The sequence below is a fragment of the Ostrinia furnacalis genome, unplaced genomic scaffold (genome assembly GCF_004193835.3).
Source record: "Ostrinia furnacalis isolate ACB-3 unplaced genomic scaffold, ASM419383v2 OfSCF2810, whole genome shotgun sequence".
NCBI classification, from domain to species: Eukaryota; Metazoa; Arthropoda; class Insecta; order Lepidoptera; family Crambidae; genus Ostrinia; species Ostrinia furnacalis.
In genome coordinates this window covers 67,465-79,516 of record NW_021133049.1, presented here as the reverse complement: position 1 = coordinate 79,516, position 12,052 = coordinate 67,465, and the positions used below count along the sequence as shown (strand labels likewise).

Here is a 12,052-nt window from a genome sequence, read left to right as displayed (position 1 = left end):
AGCCGAGCGTATTAATCGCAGCGTGTATCAATTTGGGCATCAAGGTAACACTGATGTTCCACGGGACGCACTAATGTTCCGCGTTATTCCTGCTGTCCCGGAGCCACCCCGTAGGCGCTGAGAGCAGCAATCGCAGCGTGCACGATAGCTGGGTCAANACCAGCATAATGTGCACAAAAGTTTCGTGGAAAAACTAAGCAACTAAACTTGCACCACGATACCCACCAAATAATATCCTAAAATAAGTATGCAACAATAGATACGCGAAAATATTTTTTAAAGTCTTCGTGGAAGATGTACGTAACTATTAATATGCTATTATTCATACGGAACTTTATTAAACAATTAAGTGCAAATGTATTTACTTCGTTTTTGCTATGGAAATTTAGATATTTTAATGTTGCAATATTTTACATATTTGTACATAATTTCTTCATTTTTAAGAGAAAAATTATGAAAAAAATTGACAATATGTATTACCTCCTTCTTGATTTTATAGTGCAATAAAAAAAATATCGCACAAGTGGACTTGCATACTTATTCCAGGGGGGGTGCGATATCTTAAGAGTCAATTTACAAACCCAAAATTATTGTTAACATGTAATCATTCGTATTTTAACGATATGTAAAAATCCCCCTTTAACTTATAATTCGTCGCTAAAGTTAACACAATAAAAAAAAAGTTGTATAATTTTCGTATTTTGTAACGTCATACCTAATCTATGTTTTCTGTTATTTTAAGGCAAGAAACTTTACTCGTATACCTACTATTGCAAAAAAACAGGCAACAGAATAACAAATAGGGTAGCAATGTATTTTTATGAGACATGAAAACCAATATGAGCCTTATTGCGTAGAACGTAAGGGCGAATATCGCGGGCGCGCGTGCTATCGCTGTCCTTTGCGCGCTCGCGCTGTCTCTGTCTTTTGATGTACTTGCCGAGCGCCGATGATTTATTTACATATCTATAGCTATAGTTGCGTATACGTATTTACTGCGGTTTCTTTTGATATTTTTAGGGTTCCGCTCGCCGATTTGTAGTCGTCCTGCACATACTCCCGCCGTGCAGCGACGGACTCGTCGATGCAGAAAAACAGCTAGCAGGACGGCTGCTGTCTCTGCTCGGTGAAACGGTGACGGAGATAACTATTACGGTCACGGTGATGCAGTTCTGTATCTCCCGCCGGTACTGGAGTCTTCTCTCTCCAGTTCGTTGATTCTGTAGTTTGGCGTTGTCTATAGAAGTCTGCTGTTGAACGCCGTCTGTCTTTACTTCGCGGTGTTTGGCGTGGTACGGACGATGAGCGGTTCATAATGTTTCTACGCTGTTCCTCTATATTTCTTCCACGCCCTGAAGCCTCCCGCCGGTATGGAAGCTGCGATGACTCCTGTCGGTTTCTATTTGACGATAACTCCCGCAGGTTACGCGATGAGCTTCGATTTCTATTAGCGCCTGATCGATTTGTAGCGGCAATTTCTTTGACGTGTGTAGGCGAAACTATTGCGTGTATTTTCTCTGTAGGCGCGACGGTTTCGTGGTGCAATATTCTGTGATGTGTCTTTCGGCACCCATTTACTCTGCATTGTATGCCTGGGCATCTGTGTGCTCTATTCCAGGGACGAAGGCAGCGGAAGCAAAGGCGGTTCTGTTTCGCCATCTCCCAGCGTTCGCTGCTTTCGGCTTTCTTTATCTTGTAGCAGTCGGTGACGGAGTGGTTGCCGTCGCACACTGGGCACGACGGTCTCTGTGAAACTATTTTCTTCTGTTCGATATGGAAGACACGCTGGGCTCGTGGTTTACGGTGACTGTCTTCGTGGTAAATCGGTTCGGGAGCGGCAAACTTGGCACACTTCTCGGCCTCTCGCTTGATGAAGCGGCTAAACTTGATGAGGTCCGGCTCCTCTTCTGTATGCTCCCAGGCGTAGTCGTACCAGCGGTACCGAAGCGCTGGTGTAAGCTTCTCTGTTAGACTGTGAACTATTTCGGGATTGTACAAGTAGTGTGTTCGCTCAAGTGCACGGAGTGTCGCTACGCTGTTCTGTATTTTACTGGCGAACACACAAACCTGTTGCGACGAGTCGACAAGTCTCTGTAGGCATCTCAGATTTTCTATCTCGGACAGAGCTATTGAGTCCGGGCGGCCAAAGCGCATTTCTAAAGTGCGCATGATTTCTTGCGCCTTCGCGTTTACTATGAGCAAAGAGGTCACGGCTTCTTTTGCTCGTCCGGTAAGTGACCGCCGGAGTCTTGCGATATTTTCTATCTCGCTGAAAAAACTCGCTGTTTCGTTGTAAGCTGCTTTGAACGCGAGCCAATCGTAGTGCGCGCCACTGAAGTTCGGCAATTCTCCTATAAACTGTGGCTGCTGTCCGGCGCGCGCTGCTGTTGCGATAGCGGATGCGAGCTCCGTGAGGTCTATTAATTGTTTCGATGACGTCGGCTGCGGTGCGGTGACGGTTACAGGGGATGGCGGTTGTAAGTCGCCATCTCCTTTCAAAGATGCCGAGTAGTCTTTACTATCGGCGGACTCCATTTCGATTAGCTTGCGACGGGCGATGGCAAGCTCTAACTGTAGGCGGGCTATCTCTGCCTCCGCCTTGGCTAATCGACGGACGCAGTCGGTATGCGAGAGCCGTGCTCGCAGTGAGGCCGTCGAGTGTTGTTCGTCTCCTGTGACGTCTGTAGGTGGAACGGATGGAGGCCCTAATTCTATTAACTCCTCCTGTGCGGTTACGGCGGACTGTGATGACGTCATGTTTTTTGGTGATGGCGTCATGGGCGGCGTAGCGGGCTGCGATGGTTTCGCCTTGCCTTTCCTGGATCGTGTCACAGGCATCTTCTATCGGTGCTGTACTATGCCACTTCACGAAGGCCGCTTCGGTGTTCTCGAAGGTTCTATAACTTCGGGATCGGTAGACAACGATCCGGCTCGAAGGACCAGAAAAATGTGCAGGACTATTTATTATCCGGCTACAAAAATGTGCGGAACTGTCGGAGGCCAGATAACTGTGACTGGAGTAGATGAGCGGAGTAGACTGTACGGATGCGGTGAACGGAGAGCGGTGGACTGTATACTGTAGAAGCTCCGCTGACGGTGTCTCCAATCGCTGCACTACTATACTATAATCGGTGGTGGATCGTTGCCACGTCTTCGTACCTCATCCGGCTCGAAGGACCAGAAAAATTGTGCAGGACTGTTTATTATCCGGCTAAAAACTGTACGGAACTGTCTGAGGCCAGATAACTGATGACTGGAGTGAATGAGCGGAGTGGGCTGTCGAATGCGGTGAACGGAGAGCGGTGGACTGTAGACTGTAGAAGCTCCGCTGACGGTGTCTCCAATCGCTGCACTACTATACTATAATCGGTGGTGGATCGTTGCCACGTCTTCGTACCTCGTGGCTTTTATACTATGTGCGGTGTGACGCTATTAAACGGTGAACACGGTGCGGTCGATGTCACACGCTGTAGGAGTCCGGTCTATACGGTATCCGAAGTCGCTCTGCTATAACGGTGTCCGAGGTCTATGCTGTAGTCGTTCTTCTATTCACTATCTTCACTATGCGCTCTTGAGACTCTTGCGTAGACTGTTCTTCGCTGTACTATCGGAGACTATTCTCTTCGGTTTACTATGAGAGACTATTCTCTTCGATTGTTTAGAGAAGACTATGCTTGGTGCGGCCCGGCAGCCGGTTTATATACCCATAAAATCCCGCCTATTTTCTAGAATAATACGCGGTCCGCCCGTATTCGGGAATACGCAAGTACTTACTCGAACTCGCGGGAGTCGTAAACAAACTATAAGGCGTCCGGATATGAGCCTTATTGCGTAGAACGTAAGGGCGAATATCGCGGGCGCGCGTGCTATCGCTGTCCTTTGCGCGCTCGCGCTGTCTCTGTCTTTTGATGTACTTGCCGAGCGCCGATGATTTATTTACATATCTATAGCTATAGTTGCGTATACGTATTTACTGCGGTTTCTTTTGATATTTTTAGGGTTCCGCTCGCCGATTTGTAGTCGTCCTGCACATATGATACGAGTCAATAATTTAGACCGAATACAATACCAGAAGTAATGTATTAAAAGTTTATTCGTATATTAAGAAATACAGAAAGTTGCCCCGACTTTTACATAAAAAATAACATGGTTAGCAACTTTGTTTGGGAAAGTGTGTAACTTTCCGCGCGTCCTTCACGAAGTTATAAAAGTAATGTTATTTTCATGTTACGAGAGAAATTGATGGTCGGAAAACTTATTTCTTTGGTATCAAATTTATGAATTAAACAAACTTAATCCCACCAAAAACATTCTGTAAAAAACTAGCCAAGTCTCGATGGAGCTGCTTGTTTATCTCTAAAAAGTAATGAAATCTAGACAAAGTCGTGCCAAGTCTATGGTTCTTTACTGCGATTTCTTTTTTATTATAGTTAATGTTGTGTGACTTGGCCGTTGAAGGGTACAAAACCAGGTGCTCCATGACACCATTGCACCAATCTGTTGCCAGAACCACTACCCATTGACGATGGAAAATTGCCACTTGGAAAACGTTGATTTAATAACCAGTTAATTGTAGGCTTAATAAAGCTGCGTATTTCAATAATACTTATGCATAATTATTGATTATCTTAATAAAGATTGTTCAACGGCCAAGTCACACAACATTAACTATAATAAAAAAGAAATCGCAGTAAAGAACCATAGACTTGGCACGACTTTGTCTAGATTTCATTACTTTTTAGAGATAAACAAGCAGCTCCATCGAGACTTGGCTAGTTTTTTACAGAATGTTTTTGGTGGGATTTAGCTTCTTTTTGTAGAATGTGGCATAATTATTTAACGTCGTCGTCCTTTAATATTATCGTCATTTTTTTTACGATATTAAACACATCTTTAAAAAGGACAACGAATCAGAATTGATTTAATAATAACTAGAGGGGAAAAAAAATCTGGACACCGCGGTGCAGAAAATCGACGCTCAAAGTGCTAGCGCCATCTAGCGGTGAGCGGTACAGGCGAACACCACGGCGCCGGTGTGGCGCTAGTAGTATTGATTATTATGAATGTGGTGTTACTCCAGATCTTCGATTTTCCTAGTTTTTATAGTTTTCCCTTTATGTGGCCATTAAACCCTAACTCTGTACCAAATTTCAGCTCTCTGAGTTAATGGGAAGTACTAGTTCTATTTTGATGATCATCAGTGAGTGAGTGAGTGTCATAAATGCGAAACTTTGCTTTCGCTTAACTTCGGAACTAATTGACCTACAGACTTGAAATTTTGGATTTTAAGTGTGTGATTATAGCTTACTAGATGACGAAAATTTCTGCGTTCTGGTCTTATCTAAAGGTTCTCAAATAGAGGCCTGAAAATGCGGCGAAATGGTTCCAGTAAAGGATGGTACGGCAGTGTTTGCTTCGCGCTCGACTTGGCGGGGGCACTGCCGTGCCCCCAGATTTTAAGACTGGATTTTTTAGAAAATGTCTATTTAGAGTGGATAATTATTATAATAGTTTGGCCGTAATGAAAACTCTGTTATCTTTTGTGTTTTGTTTTTCTTACAAGAATAATGATTGTCGTGATTTAGCCTTATTAATAACTTTTTAATTAGTGTACAAAAAGGTTAATATTTAAATTACTTACTTCAAGTTACCCTAAAGTTACAGCATATGCGTGAACATTCTATAGTAAAATCATTTTTTTAATGAAATAAAAAATACATACAATCTAAAAGTTTCTTACTCAACAGGGAATCCGTAGTAGGGGCACCAAATGGTCACTTCAGACCCGGCAACCGCTTTCACAGGCGCCAATGCTCTGATATAAGGTGGACCTAGAAATAAGACCCTAACTTGTAATAAAATAAAGTTTTGAATAACGTTTTCCGGGAATTTAGAGTCGTACAAAGATAGATAGAGCGTGCCCAAATTAACTGATTCAATTTATGGGACTGAATAGGCCTAAGATACAATACCTATATTGGTATGGTAATCACGTGTATTCTCATCTTAAATTTTTAATATACATTTGATTGTGGCACCTTTTTTCACTTTAGCTACTAACCACTGCATTGCTTTGATTAACGATTGCAACAATTAATTACGAACCATAATGAGGTAAGGTAATCCAAATAATCACGTGGTTTTATTTATATTACATCAGACCATAATATTCATAATACATTTTCAGCATCATAAATTCAGATATTGACACATTGAACATGAGCCAAATGTGACCGCGCTCTGTTGGTATTGATAAAATACATTTTAGGGGCATAATAATATTTAATGTACTAGCTAAGTGATAAATTATTAAAATAACAATATAGCAAGAAAGTATACTGTAACTGAATATGTATATTTAAATACAATTCACTTTATACACATATTAAGTAGGTACCATGTCGAAATCATAGCAATACCATTTTAACAATCGTCGATTTAGCTAACCGATAAGTAGTATTCGTAGCACACGCGATTCGTAGTTCGTAGCCTCGTAGCTCGTAGCCGCGTAGCAGCGCGCCACTCATATGGGCCTTATTTGCACGCCAATCGTAACGCTGGCTGTGCTCAATCCGAACCACATAGGTTTAGTAACAAGTTTGCTACGCATTCTGAGCCCCATCAGTACATTTTGGGAAACGTAATCAATGTTGTAATTATTCTATGCAATAACAATGATGCCCTAAGCTTTTGGGAACGCTATTAATTTGTGTACTGCCTGTATGTAATGACTATGAAAATTGATTGACTTGACAAATGGGGCCGCCTTTAGCGCTAAAAAAAAGCAACTTAACAATATTGTTACTTATTTAAAAATAATTCTCAAAAACGATTGTTTCCGATCGATGGATCCGCAGAGAAAACCGTAGGGCTATAGTGATATATACTCGTATATAGCTATAAAATATATAGCTTAAACTAGAGAAAACTCTTAGGACCACATATCCGTAGTCGCTGGCACCTACGCCGGCCGGGCCGCTCTCCCAGCTATCGGTTATGAAGCATACCATAAACATTGAGCCTGGCAGCATGAGCGATGGACCCGTGCACGTTGGTGGCGCGGCACTCGTATCTGCCGCCGTGCTCCACGCGCGCGCTGGTAAGTGACAGCGTAGACAGCACGTAGTTGCCGCTTGCACCCACGCCAGCTGGGCCACTTTCACGGCCCTCGGTTATGATGGCACTGTAGACAATGAAACACTTTATTGTCTTGCTGAATCAACTATGACAAATGCAAAACGCTTTACTTGAAGAATGATATTAACATGTCTGCATTATATCAAATTCAACGTCTTGCTCAATCTCGTAAATAAAGCAAGCAGTAAAAAAAGAAAGAATTTATCTGATCTAAATTCTCATTCGGATATAAAACAAAATTTATGTCTGCACATAGCATAGACTTAAAATCGTGTAATGTGCTTCGTATTGTTATATCATCCATCTCGATTTGGCACTCAAACACCGTTGTGTGGCAAGACAGGGCGAAATACCGACAGTTGGCAAGCAAGCCCGTTTCTGTGCACATTTTACACACATCTAATGTCGGCCCGCTCGGTTTTTACAACGCGAAATGTTTTAGAGCTTATTTATTCTTTTAAAGCTATGTTCAACATTACTGTGCATTCTGACAGAGAGAAAAACGTTAACGCCCGTTGTATTTTTGCTGTACAGGCCATTATCAGATGGAGCAAGCCATGTTGTTTTTAGCAACGGTTTTGCTGTTCATTAAAATTATTTATTTATCTTAGTTTATAAAAAAAGTAAGTTAGATTGGCAGTGGTTTAATTTGACTAACAAAAAAATCATCATCATTTCAACTAAGTTTGAACGAATATTACTAATGATTCTATTTCCTTTTCCACATTTTAGGGTAAAATGTAGAGCGTCGCAAATCTATTTATACAGCTCTAACTGAAGACCGACCGACAATAGATATTGATCTTGCATCAAATCTATCTGCTCGCGAGCCAGAGAGAACTTCTGGAACGATTGAATCTTCAATGTCAGTGAAATGCAACTTTGGGCAAATCTATAAATGCCGTGACAATTTATTTGTTCTATAAATAATCTTAAATTTACTATTTAGAAACTGAGTGCTAATATCACCTTTCCTAATAAAGTTTGTGATTGCCACCTGACTAAATAAATATTGGTAAAAAAATTCTCGCATTACCTGTCTCATGTGGACTTATTTTATAGCTGTAACAACTGTATGCCATGTTTTATGCAAATAAACAATTATTATTATTAGGTATTATTATAAATCTCACCCGTGATGAGCTGGTATCGGCAGTCCATCCAGGTTCCACCTGAAGCGAGGTGGCGGCTCTCCCACCACGGAGCACTTGAGCGCCACCTGTGCACCTGGCTGTACAGCTTGTTCGATGAAAGTGTACACTAGTTCAGGCCGGGAGTCTGTAAGAAAAACTTTGATTTTCAATCCGTTTGATGGACTGATAGATGTGGTACTAATACTTACCATACAGAAACGGATACCAGTGGGCTGAGTGTGAGTTTACATCAAACGTTCTCACTGGTGAGCGCGTTTAAAAAATGCATGAACATTTTAGTTCTTGAACGTTTCCGCTAGGGGCGCTGTACAATCCGTCATACATTTAATGTAATTTTTTACGCGCTCACTTTGTTTCATGTAAACTTACACTAGGCCCTCAGTAATTAGTAATTACAATCGATTATGAAACGGATTCTTTGACCGATAAAACATTTATTTTTATAGGACACAAAAAACATTATAAAGGAGAAACGGGAAACAAAAAGTAAATGAATATCGTGTCAAAGAGGCGCCCAACTTTAATCGAAACACACATGCATTTCTCGACACTGTACACTCGTAACGGACGCAATAAATTTTACAGCTCTGTTAACATTTTAACTCAACTACATTTAGATATTTACTCATTATTCATACACCCGTATTCACAAACGATGCTTGCTTATGAGAAGCATCAAATCGAACACACAGCGTTGAATAGAGCTCTGTGATTGATTCATGTGTCACCCTGTGCGTCAACGCGCATTGTGAGACATATAGGCCTAAGATGCGCGCCGTGATAACTTTTATCGACGTCAATTTGTATGGGCAAAATCGATAAAATGGCGTGATAACCGTCTATCACGGCGCGCATCTTAGGCCTAATAGTAATGTTTGTGAATACGGGCGTAATATTAGTTCTTGTAATCCAACAAAAAATAACACTTTGAAAAACTCTGGACAAAATAAACATAGCAAAAAGGAAGTACGCTCACCTGAAGACCGTTTTAAACGCTTTCGTTTGAACGACCGGAAGGCGCCCGTTTTCTTCCCTAATGAGCACCACATAACTGGAAATACACGCCGAATTAAATAAATTGTAAGGATTTTTACATTACCTACACGTGGAAAAAAGGAATTTAATTTATGTGATTAAAGGCTCGAGTACAGATGATGTCACCATCTCAAAGTATTAATATGAATATGGAAAGATTCAAGAAAGTATTAAGAATTTATTGTAACTAGCATAAGCCTTAGGCTCGTTTATCACGTCTTATGAGATTTTTACACCTAACTATGTATACATATGTGATGGCGTCGGTACTTTTAAATTACGACTTTTAAAAGACAAGTAGTATGTGGCTTTAGTATACGCATCAGGCATTAAATTAATCTCCCATACAGTATTGTTGAGGTGGCGATGAATGTTTTATAGTAGAATAACTTCTGCTCGAGATTACGCCCGCATGGATTTAGGTCTGTCACAAAATGCTTATCGCGAGACCCTCTAAAAATCAGTCGTAAAACCTAAAGAATGTTATAATCTACGACTTTTTATTTCTCACAAAAGGCATAAAATATTTATCTTACTTAAAAGATATTCTCTTTCTTTAAAATCTTTTATTTAATCTTCAAAGTCTTTTTTTACAAAAAGTACCCCTTTTACAAAAAGTAGCCCAACTTTGTCCGTGATCCAAAATTCTTATGATTGGTTCAGTAGTTTAAGTATAAATGAAACCATAAATGGACATGAAAAACATAACAAATGTCATATTCATGAACCTAGCGCTTCCGTATGTACGAAATATCATTGAATCTATTCGATTATTACCCACATTTAAATTACGACATATAAATCCCTAATTTAACCTGAATAGGTTACCATCAAAGCAACCAACCAATACAAGCCTGAAGAGGCAGCGTATTCACTGAAAATATCTGCTCTATCGTACACCAAAGCTTTTATACCGAGTAGTATGAAAAACGCCATGAGCTAGGTATTTTACGAGTGGCAATAAAATTGCGCTGCACATACCGTACTATGTAGTACATACATAGTAGGAGTAGGTACCAACACAAAATTGAGGTCTCGTTGAAAAATTCACTCAGCTTTTCGTTTTACTATCCGCATTCGTTCAGAATTTATAACGCTGTAAATCGTAAAAGCCGGCAAAAAATTTACAGCCATGCAGAATCCTGGATCGGCGAGATAAGTTGAGCCCTTGATAGCTCCGGCTTATCTTTTTCGCAGTAAACAACATGTGTGCGCTGTTAATTAAGCATTTCACTGGTAAAAGCAACGGGAAAACATAAGGCATTAATCCTGGAAAATTTTAATAACGCATTTTCGTTTCACGTGAGAGTGATGACGTGAGGGAAATTTAATACTGTTCGTGATTAATCACAGAGAGTCGTGAAAAGAAAATAGACAAAAAGTTATCTCTGTATTCTCATATTATTTTACGCTGTTCTATGAATTACATAAACAGAACTAACTATAATGTACAGTAGACAGCACTAACTTATTTGTTCTAAAATTACTTAGTTACAAACAAAGTTAATAAAATTACTTACTTACAAAGTTCATAAAATGCCACAGTGTTTTGCTTGATGTACCATATTCTGTACTTTAGTAGAGAATAACCTAATCTTTACTGAAACATGATATTATATCCATTTAAGCGTTTCATATAAATATCTTTAAATAAATAAATATCTTTGGACAATCTCACACAGCGCCATCTAGCCCCAAAGTAAGCAATTAATATGCTTGTGTTATGGGTGCTAGCTTAACGGATATACTATTTATATTTTTTTTTAAATACATACATATTATACATAGTAACACCCAGACCCGTCACAGAAATCAAAATTCATCATTTCAATTTCTGCCCGGCCGGGAATCGAACCCGGGACCTCTCGGCATAGAAGTCCGTTCTGAACCACTACACCAAACGGCCGACAATAGATCTTCAATGCTATACATTGCTTCTAAAAGTATTCTAATTCAATTCCAACATTTCCTGTTGAAATTGTTTCGACATTTATATGCCCAAATCCAAACAAATGATAAAATGTTTTACCTACGCAATACTTATGTTGTCAAATATCGTGATATTGGAGTAATAAAACAGACACTCCGCGAGATGGGTATTGACATATGAAAAAACCCACAAAACCCTTTCCAGTATCGGCATCCCTTCCACCCCCAAAGATGGATGCCAACGCGAAATAACCCGGGAACTATTCCAATTTAGGAAGTTTCCTTTCGGAGGCAACCGCACTTGGCTATCCCAAAATGGACTCGAAAAATTGATTTCCAGGTCTGTGATCAACACTTTTAAGTAGTTTTTGTTAATTAAGCTATTTTTAGAACGTTATTGGAAAATCTAGGAGATCTTGATTAGTGGGAACTTTCAATATTTTGTTCACGTATAACAAAAATATAAATAACGTGATTCTTATGTAGTTGGAATGTGTCCGATTTTGCAACAACACATTCAGTCTGATTTGCCGACGCTGTAGGTTATATTTTAATAGCCTTCTGGCATTGTAGTTCCATGCTTCGAGTTCGAATTCTTCTAGAAGTAAATTCTTGTATGTCTGGGTATTTTGGAGACATAATGAAAGTTAATTTGTATCTAAGAGTATTTAAGTATCAACATTCATTATCTCATGGCTGTAGTGTACAATTACATTAAGGTACAATTTGTTTAATTTGGGGTTCGTTAAATGTCTACTAACATTGTTAGAAAATGTAATTACTAATCTATTTATTAT

General features: G+C 40.0%; 1 protein-coding gene across 1 annotated transcript in view; it reads right to left on the bottom strand.

Annotated features, from left to right (window-relative positions):
* The window catches only part of LOC114356490 (Down syndrome cell adhesion molecule-like protein 1), a 70,153-nt gene that overhangs the window by 35,003 nt on the left and 23,098 nt on the right, over positions 1–12,052 (bottom strand). The window contains exons 4-7 of the mRNA XM_028309701.1: positions 9,268–9,342; positions 8,271–8,415; positions 7,008–7,183; positions 5,741–5,831 (exon numbers count right to left, since the gene is read on the bottom strand). Of these exons, the coding sequence (XP_028165502.1) occupies positions 5,741–5,831; positions 7,008–7,183; positions 8,271–8,415; positions 9,268–9,340 (485 nt within the window). The 5' untranslated portion in view covers positions 9,341–9,342. The remainder of the gene's footprint in view (positions 1–5,740; positions 5,832–7,007; positions 7,184–8,270; positions 8,416–9,267; positions 9,343–12,052) is intronic.